General features: G+C 45.8%; 1 protein-coding gene across 1 annotated transcript in view; it reads right to left on the minus strand.

Annotated features, from left to right (window-relative positions):
- Nucleotides 1-6,990: 6,990 nt before the first annotated feature.
- The window catches only part of LOC147666653 (uncharacterized), a 158,608-nt gene continuing 140,689 nt past the window's right edge, over nucleotides 6,991-24,909 (minus strand). The window contains exon 5 of the mRNA XM_086948992.1: nucleotides 6,991-8,217. Within this exon, the coding sequence (XP_086805118.1) occupies nucleotides 7,990-8,217 (228 nt within the window). The 3' untranslated portion in view covers nucleotides 6,991-7,989. The remainder of the gene's footprint in view (nucleotides 8,218-24,909) is intronic.

Genomic DNA, 24,909 nt, shown 5'->3' on the forward strand with positions numbered 1-24,909 from the left:
ATTTTTAGGCTGGTTTTAACTTCTTTATGAAGAAATGGCAGTGTTTGCTATGTAAGCCTAGGATAAGATTGTATTCACATATATTGTTATGATTATGTTTTAATGAATTATATGAGAAGATTTTAATGGCTTATATAAGTGTTTCTGATGTCTAATTGTATATTCACATATGTATGACAACAAATTTTGTGAGGTTTTATGCAGTGTAAAGGCCAATGGTCTAAATTAACATTCTTTTTGACTAACTGACTGATAGCTACTATCCGCACTCCAATCTAAGCCAACTAGAAGAAGGTGTTCGTCACTAAAGGGGTGACATTTACCATTCCCAATACAATTTAAACTAACTTGAAGAAGGTGTTGGACACTAAAGGGATGACATTTACTAATCCCACTTCAATCTCAACCAATTGGTGGAAAGCTTTGGACATGAAAGGGGTGACATTTACTATTCCCACTCCAATATAAACCAACTTAGGGAAAGTGTTGGACATTAAAGGGGTGACCTTTACTATTCCCACTCCAATCTAAACCAACTCAATGAAAGTATTGGACACTAAAGGGGTGACATTTACTATTCCCACTCCAATCTAATGGAATTGAATTGAATTGAAAGTTTATTGAGGTTCAATTATTTAAAATCATTACATCCTGAGCACAGCAAAGATGGGAAATAAATACAAAGTAAAAACCTGCAATTGTGAAGTAGGCAGAATGCATTGCCCTACAAAGTAAAACTCACAGTAGTGTGGCCCTGTATGTGCAATCATCTATGACTCAGAAAAGGGAATTGTGCTTTCATTAGTAAACCCTGGGTTTAGACGCAAGTCTATAATTCATCTTACTTTAAAATGCATATTCTCTTTTTTTCTTTAACTAAAATGTCCACCTCAATATCAGTCAATCTTTGCAGTGATTCTTGCCGTGCATAATTGATTTTCATGTAGGTACTGTCATCAATATATTCCTGGAATTCAGTACTCATCATGGATTTTTTGGCTTTCCTGTTACTAATTTCATGAATTTCATAAAGCGCCCAACTAACTGGTATGATTCTCCTTGTAGAAAGGTAAATACAGCCCCCTCACATGATCTTATTTTTAAAATTCGAAATATTGGTCAGAGCCAGTAGCACCTTTGGGATTTCAGGATTTCACATATGCAGGTTACATGCATTAGAGTCTCTTATCATGCTGCACCATCTGCATTGTGTGTTGGCTACCCCCTTGCTTCGCCCGTACCAGTAACATCCTAGGGAGGTCTGCCTGAAACGCATTTTCATAAAGGCATACTTAGTGTGATAGGGGAGCAGCGAGCATAGATAGTCGGGAGGGGTGCCAAGATGATAATATTTTTCAGCCCAGCTGCCAGGGTGTTTACATTTTAAATCCATTAAGTCCAGTTCCCCTGAAATTATCTTGGCTTGCTTTAAAAGCAGTTTTGCGATTGTAAAATAGCAGTTTTGCAATCATTAGCCAATCTAAACCAACTTAAATATGGTGTTGAATACTAAAGGGGTGACATTTACTATTCCCTCTCCAATCTAAATCAACTTAGGGAAAATGTTGGATGCTATAGGGATCATATTTACCATTCCCTCTCCAATCTAAACGAATTTGTGGAAGTTGTTGGAGACTAAAAGGGTAAGCTTTGCCATCCCCACTCAAATCTAATCCAACTCAATGAAAGTGTTGAACACTAAAGGGATGACATTTACTATTCCCACTCCAATCTAAACCAACTTGTGGAAAATGTTGGACACTATAGGGGAGACATTTACTATTCCAAATGCAACCTAAACCAACTTGGAGAAAGTGTTTCACACTAAAGGGGTGACATTTGCTAATCCCAATCCAATCTAACCCAACTTGAAGAAGGTGTTGGACAATAAAGCGATGCCATTTACTATTTCCACTCCAATCAAAACCAACTTGTGGAAAGTGGTGGAACTAAAAGGGTGTCATTTGCTATTCCCACTCCAATCTAAAACCAATTTAGGGAAAGTGTTGAACACTAAAGGGGTGAAAATTAGTATTCCCATTCCAATCTAACCCAATTTATGGAAACTGTTGAACACTAAAGGGGGGAAATGTACTATTCCCACTCCAATCTAAACCAGCTTAAATGAGATGTTGGACACTAAAGGGGTGATATTTGCTATTCCCACTCCAATCTAAACCAACCTGGGGAAAGTGTTTGACACTAAAGTGATGACACTTACTATCCTCTCTCTAATCTAAACCAATTTGTGGAAGAGGTTGGACACTAAAGAGGTGACCTTTACTATTCCCACTCCAATCTAAACCAACTCAATTAAAGTGTTAGACACTAAAGGAGTTACAGTTCCTATTCCTACTGCAATCCAAACCAACTTGAGGAAAATATTGGACACTGAAGGGGTGACAGTTCCTATTCCCACTGTAACCTAGACTAACTTGGAGTAAGTGTTCGACACCAAAGGGGTGACAGTTACAATTCCCATTCCAACCTAAACCAATTTAAGGAAAGTGTAGTACACTTTTCTATTCCCATTCATAAATAAACCAACTTGAGGAAAATATTGGGCACTAAGTAGTAAGATTTACTGTTCCCACTCCAATCTATACTAATTTGTGAAAAGACGTTGGACTCAAAATTCTTCAAATATTATACGCCCAATTCACATTAAAATTTATGTAAACGAAATATAATACATTAAAATAAAAAATAAAAACGTGCTACTAGCATTATAACATTTCATTAAATAAAAAAATATTGAAACACACTATTATAAACTACTAACCTTTATATAAAAAGTTTTATTTTAAATATTTAATCTTTATGTTATAAATTTGATGTCAAATCTCAATATTTATTTTACGATTTTGTACCATTCATACACTTAAAAACTACAATTACATGAATTCCAAAAACCAACATTATCAATACAATTGTTTTTTTATTATGATATTTTTAAATATTAGATTACAAAAGTTGTTTACATATCAAAATGTTGATAATTTTTTTATAATTATTTAAGTTTTATAAATGTATTTTTCTAATTTTTATTTAAACATCTAAAACAAATTAAATTAAAATCAAATTATATACATTTATATTTCTATATATTATGTAGTATAAAATTAGTTTATTGTATTAAATACTACTATAATAAAATAAAAGTTAAAATTCATTTTTTTACATATCTTTAACATTAATACATTACAATTTTAAATTTAAAGATATATTTTTTTTAACTCCCTAACTGTAGCCCCTAATAACCCAACATCCCACTACTATAAATATATTTCAAAATTTATTTAAAAACAGTAATACATTAGAAACCTTTTTTTACTTTTAACATTTTTTAAACTTAGCAAAAATAAAAGAAAATTAACAAAATCATAAACACATATAATAAAAATAAATTTGGTACATTACATCCTAATTAACAATACAAAAATAATATTATATACAATGATATTTCCTATATTGATGTTTTTAACAATGATACAACACTAAAACCAATATTTTTCCCTTCGGTGTTCCTGTCCACAATATATTTGAAGTCATAATATTCTTTACATCATATTTCTGTATCTCGATATTTAAGAACCAATATTTTGTTTAAACAGCGCGAAAAATATCACAAAGTGCAGTTTGTGGAAAGGCACGCAAGGTGGGTGCTTATGTGTGGCTCCAGTGAAGCTGGCAAATGTGTCCTGAGGCAAGGGAGCAGCTGACAGCGTCTTCACATCTTCGCTGTGATGGACTGCAGTGAAGGTAATGTCCTCTGGAAGTGTGCATCAGGAAGGAGATCCCCAGCATGATCCCACACTTGAGAAGTCTAGGTCCAATCTTCAAAGACGAGAGGAACGTGTTCTCCCAGGACAGCCCCAACTGTATGTAGCTATCCACTCTTCTGATAAAGGCCCTAAGCAGGCAGAGGAGGCTTAGGCTACCACGGTCCATTATGGAAAAGCCTACCGTCTCTGGCTGATCAGACTGCACACACTCATTCCCGCACAAATACTCTGCCACATAATAGTATGGCTGCTAGTGATTTATGAGAGAGAGTGGACGAAAGGGAAGAGAGAGTGGCAGGCTTCCCTACCCCACATGCAATAGTGAGTGCCCTCCATTGGGTTTATCATGACGGGGGCAACAATAGGCGGTGGAAAGAGACACCCAAGAGTAAAAATAAAGCATCTGCAGGGGGTTAAAGAGGGGGAAACAAACACAAAACAGTGCAGGGCAAGTACAGAAAGGATTGGGTCACACGCCACTTCATGACGGGATAGCAACAATCTGTTGGGTAGCCATCTCAGGGCAAAGGCATACCCCGCATGGCCCCACAACAAAATACATTTGTGAAACTAAGTTGCTCTGAAGTGAGAAAGTGGGTGGCCAGCAAGGGGAGCTACCCTCTTGTGTTCTGGAATAGGAGTGGTTGCTAGACAGCTTTGCAAGCAAAATCGAAGTGGTTAGGTTTGCTCTAAATGTGTCTTAGGTCTCCTTAAGAGATTACTTTATGTTTTGATAACACCTATAGTCTTGGTTTTATTCACTGCAAAATGTATTTGGGCTTGATTTAGATTTAGGCAGACGGGTTACTCCGTCACAACGGTCACAGATGTCCCGTCAGCCAAAATATAAATCTAAATACTATGGGATTCATATTTATGTGGTCGGGATATCTGTCACTGTTTTGCTGAAGTAACCCGTTTGCCAAAATCTAAATCAGCCCTTTGTTATTGTCAAAATTCGCCTGCTGCTGCATTTAGGGTATTGCTAATTTTAGGTTTAAGGCCTTGGTAACTCAAAAATAACTGGAACAGGGTAGATTTGCAGGGTTAATTGCCCATGGTGACATTCCTTTAGGGTGCATGATCTGCACCCTGGTTAGCCTACAAGGCCTCTTTAGGAGGGGCTTCCTACGTGTCAATCCACTCAAAAACCTGCAAGTATTAGCAAGTTTGTGCATAGTATTAGTTGTATGTGCATTAAAATTCCTTTTTAAAGAAAAGACTAAGGGCCTTATTACAAGTTTGGCGGTTTATGGACCGCAATACCCGTGGTGGGGGTCTGAACACCGCCACAATGTGGGCCCACCCGCAATTCTATGATTGTGGAAATCGGACCGCCACAGGACTGCTGCTACCGCCAGGGATCAAGGATCCTGCAGCAGTCTGGAGCAATAATATATAAGGAATTGCCTGTCCACTGCCCTTTTCATGGCAGTGGGCATGCCATGAAAAGGCTGGCGGAGAGGCAACACCTGACCCTCCCCGACCTGGGGTGCATGGGGGAGGCACATGCAGTGCCCCCAGTTAGAGCATGGTGCGGCATGTATGCCACACTGTCTGGGAAGGTGCAGTCGGCACTCTGGGAGTGGTGGTCTACATGGTAGGCTCCTCTATGAGCCAAACAGACCACCACAGGACCATCCCAGACCAGGATTTAACTCCTAATCTGTTGGGCGGTCACCTGGACACTTGAAATTGCATTGTGAAATGCAGTCTTAAATCCTTCTCCTGAGTAAAACATGTAGATGTACTCAGTAATGCTATTTTCCACCATTGGGTGTCATAAGAAACATGGCATTTTGTTACTTTTTCAATTGGCTTGACAGTTATTCAGAACATAGTTTTGATTAGCAAATATTTTGGGGGGATCCTTAATCCGTTTTATTGTGTCCATTCATGGGTTTGAGAGCTATATATATTGTTGCATATTCCACTCAATAGGAAATATAAGCACTGATCTGACCTTGTGAATATGATATTACACAGTACGATGGATATTACATTAATTATTATTGCTATTATTATCGTTATCATCATATCTGTGGTCTCCAGGTTGTCATGGCATGAAAGGTTTTTATTCAAACTTCTGACATGAGTTTTCTTAAATCTGCAGTGGTACACAAATCAAGAGATCATTAACACATATCTGCTTCTATAAAACTCTAACAAGTTACTCATATTTCATTCGATAAATGATTTGTATCTCCAGTTTTTCATGAATGTCTCATATCGCAAGTCTAATTTACTTCCATGTTTTAAAAGTTTTCATATTCCCCCATATAGTAAGGCTGACAAATACCTTTAAATCCTTAAATTTGCATGCCTCACAAAGCTGGTGTATTAAAAGGAGGGAATCTATTTTACCACATTTGACATCAGAGCAGCCAATGTTATGCAATCCACTTGGGATCACCGTTGGACCACTGCCCACACTTTGCCTTCACAAGAGAACTAAAGCCCATCTGCACTACCATAATTCACCCTGATCCTCAAAGATTCACTAACCACTGATAACTTCCTGGACCCCTTGAAACATGCCTCCATTTTGCCACTAATTAAGACACTCACTGCAGACCTATCCTCACCAGCCAACTACAGACCAATCTCACTGCTTTCCTACCCAGTAAAAGTCTTGGAGAAACTGATCAACCGGAGACTAACTAACCACATGGAAGGCAACCACCTCCTGCACAAAAACAATCATAAGAGGCTATTTCCTCTTTCTATGTGTGCTGCAGAATGCCTTAGGGAGGCATACGTTTTTGGCACTGCCTCAGACTTACGATTTCTCGTAAATCTGGGGCAGTGTCAAAAAGCCATGGATGTTGCTGGGAAAGCCCCCAGCAACACCCATGGAACACCCCTTTCACGCAGTTTTCTGTATGAAAGGGGCACCTATTTATAAGGCCATAAAAAGACGTAACGTGGCTTTAAGTGTCCTAATACATATGCCAGCTGCACATTGCGCCACCGGAATGCCAAAAAAGTGACGTTCCGGCGAAGCAAAAGTGCCAGTAGGGCCTCATAAATTAGGCCCCTAGTATCAACCCTCATTATGGCAATAATATATTTTCGGAAGTTAGACCCTGTGCCATCATTAGTCAGTGTGTAGTTTTTCAGTTGAGCTGAATATAAGTACAACTCTGTGTTGCTGTCTATATTAGTAATGGACTCCCTGCTGTGCAACGAGAGCTTGGACTCTGAAGTCAAATATTTGATATGTGATATCAGGCCAGAATATGGGGCTCTGATATTAAGTTTTATTTTGAGGAGGAATGTGTAGAAGCAGAACAAACAGAATTTTCATTCATAGAAATCAATACAATTTGAAACACAGCTTTTCCTGACACAATAAGCATAGAAAAATAACAATGTGTGCGTGTACCACATGATGAAGAAAAATAACTCAGTAAGTACAGGTGTATACTTTCATCATTCTTCTGCATGTTCAACATTTTTCCAGCAAGCACTGGATATTTGTCCCATAACTCCAGGCAAACCCCCTTCTCTGGTGTACAACCAGGACCAGCCTTGGAACACAAACAAGCCCTGGCAATTCAGTCGGACTGGCCCCGGAAGTGTGGGGTGGCGGGTAGTGCTATCGTGAAGCACTGCTGTTGCTTTTGTTATAGATGGCCAATATTGCAGCACTGCTTCTAAATCTGGTAACCAGTATATAAAACGGACCCAACTACTCCAAAACCGGCTCCCACCCTTCCAGCCCACCGGGGAAATGCCCGATGCTCGCTACTGCCGTTCCGGCCCTGTCTACAATACAAGCAAACACACAGTTGCAGTTACTAGTCTTTATCTTATGCTAAAACAATGGTTCTGTGGCAAGCCAATATGAGGCCTTTACTACCAAGTTAGGTGAAGGTTAATTAATTGATCTGCACAACCAAAGAAATGTTCTTAAGCCCGCAGTACATCCACCACACCATGTCGTCCTGTCTCAGTTGTCAAATTTGCATATTTCCTTTTGGAAAATAGTTGCTCTTCAAATTGTGGAAAAGAAAAATGAAACAAGTCAGTAGTCTGGTAGCAACAAATTAACAGACAAGGTGAATATGGAAGGTTGCCTAGCAAGAGGCCTTACAAACGCTTTGCTTTCTTTGCTGTCTCTTCTCATTTTGAGCACTGAAATCTTTAGATCATTTGGGCCTGCTGTACTTTGTAAGGTCCTTAAAAAGGAATTGAAAATATTTCAAAGCAGTTTCTTCCGGGTATTGCTGCGTTCCAAGGACTTCTCCAGAAGCCTGCTCCAGTCTTCTGTCAGAGGCAGTTTTAGTGGAGCATCTTTCTCATTTCTCTCATGTGGAGAAGTTGGAATTAAGATCCCGCGCCAAATTCGTGGAAATTGCCTTGGCAATAGTGTCTTTGAAGCTCTTATGAACATCAGGCGGTCTTCAAACGTCACTGGCTCTTTGTCTTCCTAGGGAGTAAAAAAATATAGTTTTGGCGTGAACCTTAGTTACTTACAGGCCCTGGCTACTTTTTCTCAGATTCTCTTTACTTCTGTTAGTGATTTTAAAGTTATCAATTTAAGAATGTAATGTATTGTGTAATTATATATACATAATAAATGTTATGGGTAATGTCCTTCAAATTATAATCTGATATAGGAATGTGTAAATCCAGCATGCCAGATAACAAAGAATGTGATGGAAATGTTACAGTTTTGAGCAGTGGAAAAAGCAAAAATAAAATGATAACGTAACGTTATTATCATTTTATTTTTCTGTACGGAGGCAGGTTTACGAGGCGGGGCACGGCTGGGCTGTAGTCACAGCCAGCAGGGGAGGAGTGGTTGGGGCACTTAAGTGCGCATGACAATTTGGCCAGCCGTCTTGGGCAGGCCAAACAGTCATGCGCACTTTACATGTTTTCAACCAGCTGTATTGTACAGTCTGGATGGAAAACATGCACAGGCTGTCAGTCCCCGTCTGAGCGCCAACCAATCACGGCGCTGCTGTCATAGTGACAACACAATCGTGATTGGCTTAGGGGAGGCAGCCGGCAGCCAGGTAAGTAATTTTATATATTTTTCTACCCACCCCACCCATCCATACTTTACAGTAGCAGATGCCATTGTGTTTCAATCAAACACCCGTTGTTATGGTTGTTATGGACACTCTTTTGGACAGCCTTTTGCAGCTATAGTAGCATTTTGCACAAAAATAATTGTATTTGACATAAATATTAATAATCCTGTTACATTATGGATAAATCCATTAGCAGCCTTTAGAATACTTTGTACTTATGATCTGCGTTGTGTCTCTTTCTGTACTTATTTTTTATATCAGAAGTCAAGGTCCTGCTATAATTGTTTTTTTGCACCTAAACAATTACATTTTGCACAAATAATATGGATATTGTCATACGATAGGTAAATTCAGATTTTTTTTAGTATATGTTGTACTGGAGATTAGCGTTTTTTTACCTTAATAATTGTATTTTGAACAGAATACTGTCTTATTATAGGTAAACTCGTGATAGTGATTTTTAGAATATTTTGTACCTATGATCTGCATTTTAAATATTTAGATGTTTATAGGGGCGACGAAATTCATTTATGATGTATCGAGCTTTTAACTAGTATGTTGTTTTTTTGTTTTTTTAAAAACTTTTTATTGGTAAACAGACATCAGCAGTACAATCACATTTCAAAGGAAGTAGTACATCAGGCTTCACGGGAACAGTAGGTGATTCACGTTATACAGAACAAATTATGGAAGGTCTAAGGTGAAGGGGGATCTTCGTTGCTGGAAACAAGGGGAGGTTGACATATATCTCCTCGATAGGAGTTCCACAAGCCCCAAACAAGGGTCAATTTCTTGAGACATCCACAGGCCACATATACCGTTTTTTCCTGAAACATTGCCCAATCCAAGTCTTTTTTCCAGTCCCACACCATAGGAGGAAGCGGCGCTCCCCATCACTGGGCAATGTTTCTCTTGGCGAGCATTAGTCCCAAAGTGACCCACTGTGTCAAGCAGACATTCAAATCTGTTGGCCCCCAAATGTTCAATAAGCACCTGCGGGCTTCCATACAGAGTTGTACGAATAAGACAGTATTAATAATATCGTGAATGTTACGCCAATAGGGTTGGATCAGCTCGCACTCCCAAACTATGTGAAAAAAAGTACCCAACTGGCCACATCCTCGCCTACAGTCTCCCCCGTCAGCCCTCCCCATCCGCATCAGTTGAGGCCCATTACATATATCCTGTGTAGGAATTTTAGTTGGACAAGTCGGATACGAGCTGGTATTGCCACTACTGTAGGCGAGGAGACAGCCTCCTGCCTCTCCTCATCGTCCATCTAAATGCCATCCCTGGCCCACTTCTCTCAAAGGGCCCGGATGGGATCCGACATGTTGTTAACCAGCTTTTCGATATCAATGAATTGGTACTGTCAGGAATATGGCCATCCAGTATTTTATCCTCTAGCGGGGAAGATTCAGGTGGTGTGGCCCCGGGTTGCAGATGAGTGCGTAATGCGTGTCTGATCTGTGTGTAGCGAAAGAGTTCTGAGTCGGCCAATTTGAATTGTTGCTGCAATACGGCGATTGACTTAATGTCTGTTTGTCCCACAGATCACATATATGGGAAATGCCTATTAGATTCCACTTGTGGAACCCCTTACTCTAAAACACAAATTACCTAGTTGTTCGGAAACCCATAATGGTGTTGGAAGTGTAAGCTTTCGCCCCCAACCAAGGCAGCTAGTGGCAGTGTACCAGACATGTGAAAAACAGAGAGGTACCCCTTGTGTAGGCCAAGGGAAATGGGGTTATTCAACCTATGTAAGAGAAAGGGTTCCCTTAAGGCACAACTAAATACAGGTAAAAAATAACGTACCTTATGACGTAACAAATACATACAACAAAAATATAGGAAAAGTTAAAAATTCATTTATTTTGAATACATTAAAAAAAGAACAATAAATGGGGCTAACTACACTAAATCCCTGAACTAAAACAAGATAAAATTAAAACAATACATATAATTGCGACCTGCACAATTACAAGCAGACAGAACAGTTACAACATAGAATTGTTGGATACAAGTTTGTATATTCTTGCTCCGATCTGTTAACACCAGAGTTGTATCACTACCACCTCAGCGTATCTATTATGGTGTTGGAGACTCAAATTATACAGTTTGGTTGCGTCGACGCGTTTCGGTGATATCTCCTTATTATGATCACCTTTATCAAGACATGTAATTTGTCTGCCAGAACCAGGAGGTGTATATAGTCGCCCCTAGGATAATATTGACGAACACTTGTGGGGATCAAATCACGTTTGCTGATTGGAGCGTAGGCTTCCGTTTTCGCCTTCTAAAATGCTGCTGCTAGTGGAATATTTCTGTTTCTGTTCTGAATAAATCCGATATTTTGTTATCCCCCTGAGCATCAGAAACCAAAGTTAAATTGGTTGTGTTGTAGACCATTAATAGTATATGCAATCAGGCCACAAATGCCTGCATATGTGCAGATATCACAAATTCCCAACTTATAACGGGTTATGTTGCAGGAGGTTACTGATAGGACAGGATTCTCAATTAGGCTTCTCAGAGATATGTGGGGGTACGACTCGGACCCCCACAGAGAGCAGAACTCCGTATCACTATTTAGGTAGACTCTCATTGCATTTGGCCATAGTATGATGCCCAAGGGACTGTGAAATCATATATCTTCCCATTAGGTTATCTCTGAGAAGCCTAATTGAGAATCCTGTCCTATCAGCAACCTCCTGCAACATAACCCATTATAAGTTGGGAATTTGTGATATCTGCACATGTGCAGGCATTTGTGGCCTGATTGCATATACTATTAATGGTCTACAACACAACCAATTTAACTTTGGTTTCTGATGCTCAGGGGGATAACAAAATATCGGATTTATTCAGAACAGAAACAGAAATATTCCACTAGCAGCAGCATTTTAGAAGGCGAAAACGGAAGCCTACGCTCCAATCAGGAAACATGGTTTGATCCCCACAAGTGTTCGTCAATATTATCCTAGGGGCGACTATATACACCCCCTGGTTCTGGCAGACAAATTACATGTCTTGATAAAGGTGATCATAATAAGGAGATTTCACCGAAACGCGTCGACGCAACCAAACTGTATAATTCGAGTCTCCAACACCATAATAGATACGCTGAGGTGGTAGCGATACAACTCTGGTGTTAACAGATCGGAGCAAGAATATACAAACTTGTATCCAACAATTGTATGTTGTAACTGTTCTGTCTGCTTGTAATTGTGCTGGTCACAATTATATGTATTGTTTTAATTTTATCTTGTTTTAGTTCAGGGATTTAGTGTAGTTATCCCCATTTATTGTTCTTTTTTTAATGTATTCAAAATAAATGAATTTTTAACTTTTCCCATATTTTTGTTGTATGTATTTGTTACGTCATAAGGTACGTTATTTTTTACCTGTATTTAGTTGTGCCTTAAGGGAACCCTTTCTCTTACATAAGTGTACCAGACATGTACTGCGTGTTTAATGGGGCACGTAAGTGTGTAGCGCTGGGGCTTAGAGTAGAGGGCTCTGTTGAAGTTCCCCCCAGAAAGGAGCCATCTATCCATACTGTAACCCGGGCCTCCTGCTGGGGCATAAGTACAGTGGTTGATAGAGGACAAGTGGGCCGCCCAGTAGTACAGTTTTATATTAGGAAGGCTGATGCCTCCGTCATACCAGTTCAATAAAAGCTTACCGAGAGAGATACGTGGTTTGCCATTCCACAATTGATCTCGTTGGAGGCCTTCCACTTCTCTAGAATAGGACGCAGGTATTGGGTCTAAAGAGTTTTGCAGGGCATACAAAAACCGGGGTGGAGACATCATTTTAAAAAGGGCAGCCTTCCCCAACAGGGAAAGGGGGGGCGATTTCCATCTGTCAACATCTTTACGCAACCTGAGCAAGGTTATGAGTGTAGCGAAGGGAGGGGTCTAATGAAAGAAAAATACCCAGATATTTAAAGCCTTCCGTGTATATTTGTATAGGACACCGCCGCGGTGGGATCGGCGCCTCTCCCGGCACTACGAACAGGAGGGACTTGCTCCAATTTATGGAGTAACCGGAGTATCTAGCAAAGATCGTGAGCAAATCTAGGACTACGGTTAAAGATCTCCTCGGATAGGTCAAATAAAGGAGAATATCGTCAGCGTAAAGGGAGATACCGTCCTCCCATTCCAGAGACCAGCGCATGCCCCGAATCATCGGGTCTCTGCGTACCCAAGCCGCCAATGGCTCCAATGCCAAGGCAAATAAAAGAGGGGATGGGGGCAACCCTGCCTGGTCCCCCTACCCAACTCAAAGATGGATGATTTTTTTATTGTTGACCACAACCTGGGCCAGAAATTTAGAATATAATAGCTGCACCCATTGTATATATTTCGGGCCGAATCCCATTTTCTCCAACACTGCCCACAAATATGGCCATTCAATTGTATCAAAAGCCATGGCGGTGTCTAAGGAAACTATGACTGCCTGCTCCAGGATAGAGCCTGCTCTGCCCAAGACACCATGCACCCTATCCAAGTTGAGTGCAGTATTGTGATGCAGAATAAAACCAGACTGATCCGGATGAACCAGGGTCTCAACCCCCGTCAAAAGCCGGTTGGCCAAGAGCTTAGCCAGAATCTTGGGTTCTGCGTTTAATAGGGATACCGGCCTATACGATCTGCAATCAGTTTTAGATTTCCTGCCCTTGTGGATTGTCACAGTAGTGGCCGTCCTTTGGTCTAGGGGCAGGAGCCCTGTATTTCTAGAATCCTCATACATAGCCTTTAGGTATGGGGCCAATCTGTCTGGCCTAAGTTTGTAAAGTTCGATCGGCAACCCATTAGGGCCAGAGGCCTTGCCCGATGTAAGGGACCTTATCGTTGCTGCTATTTCATCATTAGATATGTTACTCTCCATGAAATCATGGTCATCCACTGACAGTCTGGGCAGAACTATGTCAGTGAGCATTTGGCAAAATCTTCTTTGGAATAGAGAGCAGCCGAAGTGTAGACTGCGTCAAAATGGGCCACAAACTGGTACACAATGCCTTGTGGATCCGTAAGGGACCCACCTCCTTGCCCGTGGAGCTCTGGCACTACTCTCCTTGCCCAATCCTTTTTATCCAACCATGCTAACAGCTTCCCAGCTTTGTCACCCACCTCATGCAACCATTCCTGTGCCCTGCGCCGCTCTCACTAGGGCCTTAGCCTGATCAGTCACCAGTGCCCTATAGTCCTGCTGTTTGATTTTGAGAAGGTGGAGTTTATCGGGTGTGACATCTGATCCTAGTTCTAGCTCAAACTGCCTTACTTCCTCCTCCAAGACCTCCATCTCCCACCGGCGCTCTTTCTCCTTCCTCGAGATCAAAGAGAGGGCCTGGCCCCAAATTACCGTCTTAAAGGCCTCCCATAGCGTCTGCGGGGATTCCACAGTGCCCTCATTCTCATTGAAGTAGTTATCTATGGCTACAAGGAGTTACCGGTGGATGTGAGGATCTCGAAGATACCACAGGTTATCGGGGCCACTCATCCCTCCTGTTTGTAATTAAAAGCCACATGAAGCCAGACCGGCGAATGATCAGAGATGCCTCTAGCAAGATGCTTAACTTCTCGAACATGGGTAATTTGAGATGCTGGAATAAAAAAATAGTCAATCCTAGACAGGCTCCCATGTGCCCCGGAATAGAAGGTGTACTTCAGAGTGTCAGGGTGAAAGGCCCGCCAGCCGTCCATCAACCCCATGGTCTTGAGGAAATCGTGTAGCCAGCCAGATGAGTGAGCAATGTCCCACAGAGGATGACGATCTAAGTCGCCGGAGACCACAGAGTTTAAATACCCTCCCAACATTACCAGACCTTCGGGGATATTGAATAATAGTGTTCCCAGGTCCCTAAAAGTGACAGTTTGAAGGCCCGGAGGCACGTAAACTGATAGAAATGGGATTGGGTGTCCCTCCCAGGTGCCTGAGATCCCAACATATCTCCCCCTGTCGTCCATCCAGGATTCTTGCACCACAGGGGGAAAGGACTTCTTCATCAATATGCCTACCGCTCAGGAGCCGATGGTGAATCCTGCATGGGCCAACATCATGTAACCCCCTCTGTGCAGTGCTTTACATGCATTACCAATTAGATGAGTTTCCTGCAGTAGGATAACATCAGGGGCCTGGTGCTTTATATATTGAAGGACCACACTACGTTTGATCTTGTCCCCCAGTCCATTGACATTGTACAGGCACCGCGCCCGCCAAGCCAAACTCCAGCAGTGACCTCAAGTGCATCCTGCTCAACACCCGCTCCGTCCACAGACACGCCGTCGAACTCTGGAACCTGCTCGACACAACCTCACCAGACATAGCCTTCCTCACTGAAACATGGATGAAAACCTCCTCAGCCCCCGACATCGCCATCGCCATCCCGGATGGATACAAGATCATCAGGAGGGACCGCGTCAACCAGACCGGAGGAGGCATCGCCATCGTCCACAAGAACACCATCCGCATCACGACCGACGCCGACGACACCTTCGCCGCCGCCGAACACCTCCACTTCCAGATTCACACCGACCCAAAGACGACCCTGAGAGGCACCCTCATCTACAGACCCCCGGACCACGTGCACAATTCAGCGAAGACATCACGGACTTCATCAGCCCACACGCGCTCCCCTCCGCCGACTACATCCTCCTAGGGGACCTCAACTTCCACCTGGAGAACAACAAGGACCGCAACACCGTCACCCTGCTGGACAACCTCGGACTCAAGCAACTGGTCAACACCCCCACCCACCACGCTGGCCACACGCTTGATCCCGTCTTCTCATCCAGCAAGCACATCGCCTTCAGCCACTCCACCGGACTTCACTGGACCGACCACACCTGCGTCCACTTCAGCTTCAGAAAAACCACCACCCGCAACAGGTCCCTCACAGAAGCTGGAGCAAGATCACCGCCGACCAGCTCACCACCTCCCTCAGCCAGAACCCACCTGCCAGCACACCGTACCCCAACGAAGCAGCCCACAACTTCACGCAGTGGCTGACCGCCTGCGCCGACGACCTCGCCCCACTGAAGAACCCTCCCAGCAAACCCAGTAGCAGAAGGCCCCCTGGTTCACCGACAAACTCAAGGACTCCAAGAAGACCTGCCGCACCCTCGAGAAAGCCTGGCTCCTCGACCGGACCACTAACAACATGACTGCCCTCAAACACGCGACCCGCAAGCACCACCAGCTCATCCGCACCACCAAGAAGAAATCACTGAAGGATCGACTGGACAACAACGCCCACAACAGCAAGGAACTCTTCAGCATCGTCAAGGAGTTCTCCAACCCCAGCATCGGCAACAACGACATCACCCCTTCACAAGATCTCTGCAACTCCCTCGCCTCATTCTTCCACCACAAGATTGCCAACATCCACAACAGCCTCGGCGCACCATCCACGCACCCAACGGTTGAACCAACGCACCCCACCGCCACCCTCTGCACCTGGACCACGGTGACCACCGAAGACACAGCCCGCGCGATGAACACCATCCACTCAGGATCTCCGACTGACCCCTGCCCCCACCACGTCTTCAACAAGGCCGACTCCACCATCGCACCCCAACTCCGAGACGTCATCAACACCTCCTTCGACACCGCCACCTTCCCGGGAGCTGGAAGCACTATTGAAGAAACCAACAGCGGACCCCATTGACCTCAAAAACGTCCGCCCCATCTCGCTCCTCCCTTTTCCTGCCAAAGTCATCGAGAAGATCGCCAACAGACAACTTGCCGCCTTCCTCGAGACGAATGGATCCCTAGACCCCTCGCAGTCCGGTTTCAGAGCCAACCACAGCACCGAGACCGCCCTCATCGCAGCCACCGACGACACCCGAGCCCTTCTCGACAACGGGGAAACAGCGGCAATCATCCTCCTGGACCACTCCGCAGCGTTCAACACTGTCTGCCACCGCACCCTAGTCCACGCCTCAGCAACACCGGCATCCAAGAGAAGGCACTGAAGTGGATCATCTTGTTCCTCGCCGGAAGAACACAGAGAGCCCGCCTCCCCCCGTTTCGATCCGAGGCCACCAAAGTCATCTGCGGCGTCCCGCAAGGATCATCACTCAGCCCCACCCTTTTCAATGTCTACATGAGACCTCTCGCCACCATTGCACGCCAACACAACCTCAATATCATCTCCTACGCCGACGACACCCAGCTGATCCTCTCCCTCACCAGAGACCCCGACACCGCCAGAACCAGCCTCCATGAAGGGATGAAAGACGTCGCCGAGTGGATGAAAAACAGCCGCCTGAAACTGAACTCGGACAAGACGGAAGTCCTCATCCTGGAACCATCACCCTCCGCTTGGGATGACTCCTGGTGGCTCCCAGCCCTGGGCACCGCCTCCAAGCCTACAGACCACGCACGCAACCTGGGCTTCATCCTGGACTCCTCCCTCTCGATGACCAGACAAGTCAACGCCGTCTCCTCTTCATGCTTTCACACCCTCTGCATGCTCCGCAAGATCTTCCGATGGATCCCGACCGAAACCAGGAAGACGGTCACCCAGGCCCTCGTCATCAGCCGACTGGACTACGGAAACACCCTCTACGCCGGAACCACAGCCAAGCTACTGAAAAGACTCCAACGCATACAGAACGGCTCCGCCCGACTCATCCTGGACATCCCCCGACGCAACCACATCTCCGGCCACCTGAGGGACCTCCACTGGCTCCCCGTCAACAAGAGGATCATGTTCAGGCTCCTCACCCACGCACACAAGTCTCTCCATGACCTGGGCCCCAAGTACCTCAACGACCGCCTGACCTTCCACACGCCCACACGCCAGCTACGGTCTGCCAGCCTCGCCCTTGCCGCCGTATCACGCATCCGAAGTTCCACCGCCAGAGGCAGATCCTTCTCCTACTTGGCGGCCAAGACATGGAACTCCCCATCCACCTTCGGCTGACCCAGGACCACCTCGCCTTCAGGAGACAACTCAAAAACCTGGCTGTTCGAGCAGTAGCAGACCCCTTCCCCAAGTGCCTTGAGACCCTTCCGGGTGAGTAGCGCGCTATACAAGTGCCATGATTGATTGATTGATTGAACTCAACAGTTTAATCCTACCGTCCCAACTTGTTGCCATTGCACGTTACACAGTTCTCCATACCTTTGCGGAGAATGCAGTACATGTTTCTACTTCCCCCAACCAATGATGCAATTGTAGACGCTGATGTAATAAATGCCATATAAACATAACAAAACACCCCATCCCAACAACCCCCCACCCCACTGCCCTGCACTCTGGGCCTCGAACTGCCCATTGAAAACCTGCAGAGTGCCTGTCGCCCCAGAAAAGGTTCAAGAAAGAGAAGAGGGGGACGTGGCAAAGCACGGGCCGAAGATGGCCGTGCCATAGAGGGGCTCCGCCGACCGTCATAGTCCGCGACTATCCTGTCTTTGATCCGCTTAACCCTTTGACAGTTTTGGAAACCAGAATAACAGCGGAGCCCATCCCGGCGGCTCCGGTGCTCGCAGCTCACCACACTGCTGAGAAATTGGTCCCGGCAGCTTCGGCCCACAGTGGAGAGCCCAGCCGTGCCTGCTGCCACCCGGAGGTGGCACCGCAACGTGTGTGCCGGGGCGAGGTTCCTGCTCCCGAGTGAATTGAGGGATCTTCCAGCGTATACATGGAACAGCAGCACTCACGACGGGGGAGCGGTGACTGAGCTCCGGAGAGGCACTGGAGTACTCAGATTGAGGCCTGATATGGCGCGTTCGCAAACCTGATGAGGGGTCCCTCCTGTTGTTCCCTCAGTATTAGAACCTCTGTTTGCCCCCAGGACTGCTGATACTCCACTTGGGGCCCGCGGCTCACATCCTCTGCTGGCTGTGGCCCTCCCGGTGAGATGCCTTTGGCTTCCCCCTCCTGTGGAGTGGTGACCTGATAGTTTTACGTTCCACTGTGTGCTGAGGCCATTGGAGGGTTGGCCTCGAGAGGCTGCTTTGAGACCCGGTACATGGGCCATTGACCTGTTGGGGGACCGCCCCACCCCAACCTCTGTATCCTAAACCAGTGGAACACCGAGATCCAGCAAGTCGGTGCGGCTCTGTGCAGCCAGTAGCGCTTGCCCACGTCTCCTTTGTACAGCCTGGACAAGAGGCCCACTTCCTTGTTGGGGGATCGACCCGGGGTGTGGAGCATGTGCTGCCCCCCCTTCTTTGATGGGGGGTGTCTGATGGTGCCCGGTGAGAGCTGGACACGTATCTACCCCCTTCCTACCTTGACCTCCGATAATATCGCAGTTTGGCGTGGTGGCTGGGGCATAGCTTCGGATTCCTCACTTGACTAATCGCTGAGGAGCAGGTGTCTGGCACCCCTGGGAGGGATTCCTGGGTCTGGTGGCGGCGGCGAAGTCGGAACCTGTTGGGACACGCAGGAGCAGTAGTGGGGCACATGGTGATTTACATGGTGGACATATTAGCCGTGTGGTGGTCACGGGGAGAGGGGTGTCCCTGTGGGTGAAGGGAGTCCTCCCCCAGCTTTGTCTCCGCCATCCTCACCCACCTGCAGAAAGGACCTTGGTGGCCCTACCTGGAGACATCTCGCCGCCTTTTGTGACTTCTCTGCTAGAGCGGTGTGGAGCACTCCAAGATGGAGCACAACAAGACCACGGAGGCCCGCAGTCCAAAGACCACACAGTTAAACAAGCTGGACCGCTATACAGTCCCTAAGGAAACGCAACAGGTCCGAGCGCCCAGAGACTCCGGAACCGGGGGACTAGGCGAGGAGGAGCAAGAAATCTTGCTCAAAGATGTTATGGCCACCATCACTGGAGTCAAGACTTCTCTGGACACTGTGGCAATCGAGGTTAACCTCATCAGGGCTGATATGGGCAAACAAAGTGAAAAGGTCAAACAGGTGGAACTCACGACAGCCAGCCTGGAGGATGATGTCTCGTAGCTCTAAGGGAGTGGTTAGGGAACTTCAGGACCTCCGCAAATTTACCGACCTCAAGCTGGATGACTACGAAGGCCGCTTGTGTCAAAAAAACCTGCACATTCTTGGGGTTCAGGAGAAATCAGAAGGGCAAGCACCGGACCTTTTCGTCGAGGACCTCATCCTCAAACATCTGCAACCTATGGGCCTCAGTAAGTTCTTTGTGGTTGAGCGCGTCCACAGGATCCAGTGCGCCCGTCCAGACCAGGCACTTCCCCACGGCCCATGTTGGCGCGGGTTTTGAATTTCCGAGACCAGAATGTTATCTTCCAAAACTCCAGGGCCGGCACCCCCCTGCGCCATGAGAACTCTGCCATTTCCTTCTTTCCGGACTTTACTGAACGTGTACAGCAACAAAGACGATCATTTATGTCAATCAAGAGCGACTTTAGGGTCCGGGGTATGAAGTATTCTATGCTGTTCCCTGCCCGTCTCCGGATTGAAGCGGACGGGCGAGTGTGTTTTTTTTATCATCCAGAGGCAGTGGCGGACTGGATCGAGAGCAGGGGAGCGAGAAGCCCGGCTGATCAAGGAGGAGGTGGCACTGACAATAGTCAACCGGCCTGAGAGGTCCCCGTCCGGTGATTGGCCTAGTACATTTTGCATTGTGCGGTGGGTGGAGGGAAAGGGTGTGGGTCTGTCAGTTTTCCTGGCCAACTGGTAAGTGGACTTACTTGATTGGATTTATTTGTCTTCTGTAGGTATATGGTAGGCCTGTTTGGCTGAGACGGGCGTACTCTGTCTCACCCCCCCTCCAAGGTTTTTCTTTCTTTATTGAAGTTTTTCTAGGGCGATAGGCACTCTGCAAGTTTTTCTTTTTTTTTTCATGGGAAGTTCTAGGCCCAGAAGGCAGGGCAGCGGGGTGGGGAGAAGTTGGATGGGATTGTTTACATTATTGTTTGTGGATTTGACCGCATCTGCAACTGTTATTGACACATTGATTGGGGACATGGCATGGCATTCAGTGACATTCAAAATATTTGGATATGGCTTCAGTTGGGGAGAGTGGGGTTAAACTGTTGAGTTGGAATGTCAACGGGCTGGGGGACGTGATTAAACGTAGCATGGTTCTCCAGCATATTAAACACCAGGCTTCAGACATTGTCCTACTGCAAGAAAACCATCTAGTGGGAAATACATGTAGAGCGTTACAGAGGGGCTACGTCTTACTTGCACATGCGGGGTTCACCATGGGCTCCCGGGGGGTTGGCATATTGATGAGAAAATCATTTCCCCTGGCGGTGCAGGACAATTGGTCGGATTCTAGAGGACATGTGTTGGAATCTCTGGCATATGGGAGGGTCACCCCGTCACCTTCCTTTCAATTTATGTACCCCCGGGCCTTCAGGCAACCACGTTCAGGGATTTGAGTATACTGCTACTAGGGGTCCAGGAGGGCCTCCTGGTGCTGGGAGGGGACCTGGTGGTCTCTGGGGATCTAAATCTGCACCCTCTGCATGATCTCCCTCGATCACAACATTGGCTGCCTGATTTCCTAGACTCCTTGGGACTGGTAGATGGGTGAAGAGTTTTCCACCCTTACACATCTCAGTATACTTTTCACTCCGAGGCTCATGGGAGCTTATCCAGAATTGACTATTTTCTCTTACCTGCATCCCAAGTTCCACAGGTCCGGGAGGTCAAACACCTAGCTAGGCGCATCTCAGACCACTCGCCGGTGTGGCTTCAGCTGACGTTTGGTCACCAAACAGGTGGGACGGGTGGCCCCCATCAATCCATGGTATCTGTGTGATCCCCGTATTCAGCGAGAATTCATTTTGGCCATTGATAATTATTTTAATGAAAATGTTTGCTCTGTGGAATCCCCTCAGGTGCTATGGGAAGCGTTTAAGACAGTGAAAAGGGGCCAGGCCTTTCCTTAATTTCTGGGGAAAAGAATAAACAGCGCAGAGAGTTGGTGGCACTGGAGGCGGAGGTGGGGGAGACTTGAAGCAGAGTTAGAAGTGGACGTCACTCCCGATAAGCTCCACCTTCTCAAGCTCAAACAACAGGACGCTGGCGACAGACCAAGCAAAGATCATAGGTAGAGCGGGTCAGGGGCTGTCCATTGTCCCCATTGCTGTTTGCCCTAGCGTTGGAGCCACTGGCAGCTTGGATACATCAAGACCTAATGATTAGGGGTATGCATTGGTCTGCGGACTGGGAAGACTAGATTTCCCTTTATGCAGACAATATCCTTCTATATTTGTCCTCTCCTAGGAGATCCTCGATAGTAGTTTTGGATATCTTCACGATCTTTGGACAATACTCTGGTTATTCCATAAACTGGAGCAAATCCCTCTTGTTTGTGGTGGCGGGCGAGTCTCCGATCCCGCGGGTGCTAACTACAAACTTGTGTCAAAGGGTTTACATATTTGGGAATTTTCCTCTCTCTGGATTCCCGGAATTTTCCAGCCCCAGCTAGTCCAGCTGCGCAAGGATATCGTCAGGTGGAAGTCGCTTCCCCTTTCCATGTTAGGTAAGGCAGCCCTCTTTAAAATGATGTCCCTGCCCCGGTTCCTGTACGCCCTTCAGAACTCTATGGATCCGATACTCACGTCGGGCCCGATTCACAGAATGAACTTAAGACTCAATCCTAAATGTACTACTATTTTGGTATTCACAGAATGCACTTACTACTTTTGGCATTCACAGAATGCACTTACTTCTTTTGGCATTCACAGAATGAACCTACTACTTTTGGTATTCACAAAAGTTAGGATTTTGTCTTAAGTTTGTCTTAAGACAAACTTAAGACAGACTTAAGACAAACTTAAGACAGACTTAAGACAAAATCCTAACTTCTGTGAATACCAAAAGTAGTAAGTTTATTCTGTGAATTCCAAAAGTAGTAAGTGCATTCTGTGAATGCCAAAAGTAGTAAGTGCATTCTGTGAATACCAAAATAGTAGTAAGTTTAGGATTGAGTCTTAAGTTCATTCTGTGAATCGGGCCCGTCATATTTCCGATAGGTCGAAAGGTAAACCTCTAATCACCCTGGGCAAACTTTCCTTGAATTGGTATGACGGAGGTGTCAGCCTCCCGGATATCAAATTGTATTATTCGGCATCTCACTTGTCCTCCATCAACCACTGCAACTACGCTCGGCCCTCAGATCAGGGCTACAACATAGATAGGTGGCTCCTCCCTGGAGGAACCTTCAGTAGAGCCATTTACTCTAGGCCCCGGCGCTATCCTCTTACGGGCCCCACTAAACATGCAGTACATGTTTGGCATGCAGCTACTGCTCGCCTAAAGCGGTACAAAAGGGGGTGGTGATGTTCGGAGCATCTGAACCAATTAAACCCTCACACCCAGTCAACAGACTAGGTTTAATCCATCACCGTTCTTTAGCCCACTCTGCCACCCCTCATGGCATACCCTGCCCTGCCCTGCCATAAGTTGGCAGGGTATGCTCAGACGTGAGTCCCTTGCTCACTTTGCCACTGTATTCAAGCAAGCCGGGCTGAAGACAGCTGAAATGCCATAAACCGGTACTCGAAAGCTTGTTTCCGGTCCAGAGAAGGCATGGCTTGGCAGTTCGGGCTGGACTGTTCCCATGAGGCACAGGGTCAGACTGATTTGCATATGGCCATGTCTGAACTGGGGTGGCAGAGTGGGCTAAAGAACGGTGATGGATTAAACCCAGATCGTTGACTTGGTGTGAGTGTTTGATTCGTTCAGATGCTCCGTCCATCACCACCCCCTTTTGTACAGCTACTGCTCGCCTAGGCTGGCGACGAAAACTAATGCTCGCAACGCCACTATGGGATGCCGAGCAACTGGGTGACCTGAGAAAAGTAAGGGGTTCGATAAATGTGATCTCATAGGTATTCCCTGTATAGGGGATCTGTGGGACAAAGCTGACATCTATGCCCACGTGCATCAAACTCCCGTTTTGCGTTTCCAAATTTGCGAATTTTACCGAATCGCAAATATGGATTCGCAAAACGGGATGCATCATGGAAAGTGCAAAATATTTCCGATTCGGTAAAATTCGCAATTTTTACCGACTCGCAAATATTTTGTGACTTCAAAATTGCGAATTCGCAATTCCCATTGATTCCTATGGGCCAAAAGGCCCATAGGAATCAATGGAAATTGCGAATGGCACTTAGAAAATGTCATGGGTGCAGGGGGGGGTCCAAAGGACCTCCCCCTGCACCCCCGAAATGTAATTTGAAATGGATGTTTCACACACACATGTCCTAAGGACATGTGTGTCTGTAACATGACATCGTTTAAAATGTAAATTAGTACATTTTAAACATTTTTCGCAATTTACCACGAGGTTCAACCTCGTGGTAATTTGTACTTCCAAACCTTGTTCTCGCAATTTCATTTCTGAATGATGCATTGCATTTAAGGAATCGCAAATTTGCGATTCCTTAAATGCATTCGCATTCTGGAAAGTCGCAAAATCAGCGAATTCCATTCAGAAATGATGATGCATCTGAAAAAGCACTTTTGCATTCGCAAACGGCCGATTTTAAGGAATCGCACCGTTTGCGAATGCAAAAGTGCTTGATGCATGTGGGCACTAGTATTTTACAGCACTGCAGCAACAATATAACATAGCTGAATGGGAGCACTTCTGCTACACACAGGTTCGACACGCACTTTGTGCTCACTTGCAGCCCGGGACCACACTGCTGGAATCAGACCCATTGGAGGATAGAGTGATGGATGGTCACCTCCTTGACAGCACTATTTCCCTGATATATAAAAAGTTGGTCAACAATCTCTCGGATCCCCTCCTGGCCCTCCGAGAGAAGTGGACTAAGGACGGCATAGAAATAGATGATGAGGAGTGGCAGGAGGCGATCTCTTCTACCAGAGTCATAGCAATTCTTGCCCGCCTTCGCCTGGTCCAACTAAAAATCCCCCATCGTATCTATGTAACGGGCCCCCAACTGATGCGAATGGGAAGGGTTGAGGAGGGTGCCTGCAGGTGGGGTTGTGGCCAGATGGAGACCTTCTTTCATATAGTTTGGGAATGTGCATGGATTCAGCCCTATTGGCGAGACATTCGTGACATCATCAATACTGTCCTGTCAGTGCGGCTCCGTGTGGAGGCTCGTCTGTGTCTCATTTGGGAACCGACTGATTTGAATGT

Source organism: Lissotriton vulgaris, unplaced genomic scaffold (genome assembly GCF_964263255.1).
Source record: "Lissotriton vulgaris unplaced genomic scaffold, aLisVul1.2 SCAFFOLD_1211, whole genome shotgun sequence".
Lineage (NCBI taxonomy): Eukaryota > Metazoa > Chordata > Amphibia > Caudata > Salamandridae > Lissotriton > Lissotriton vulgaris.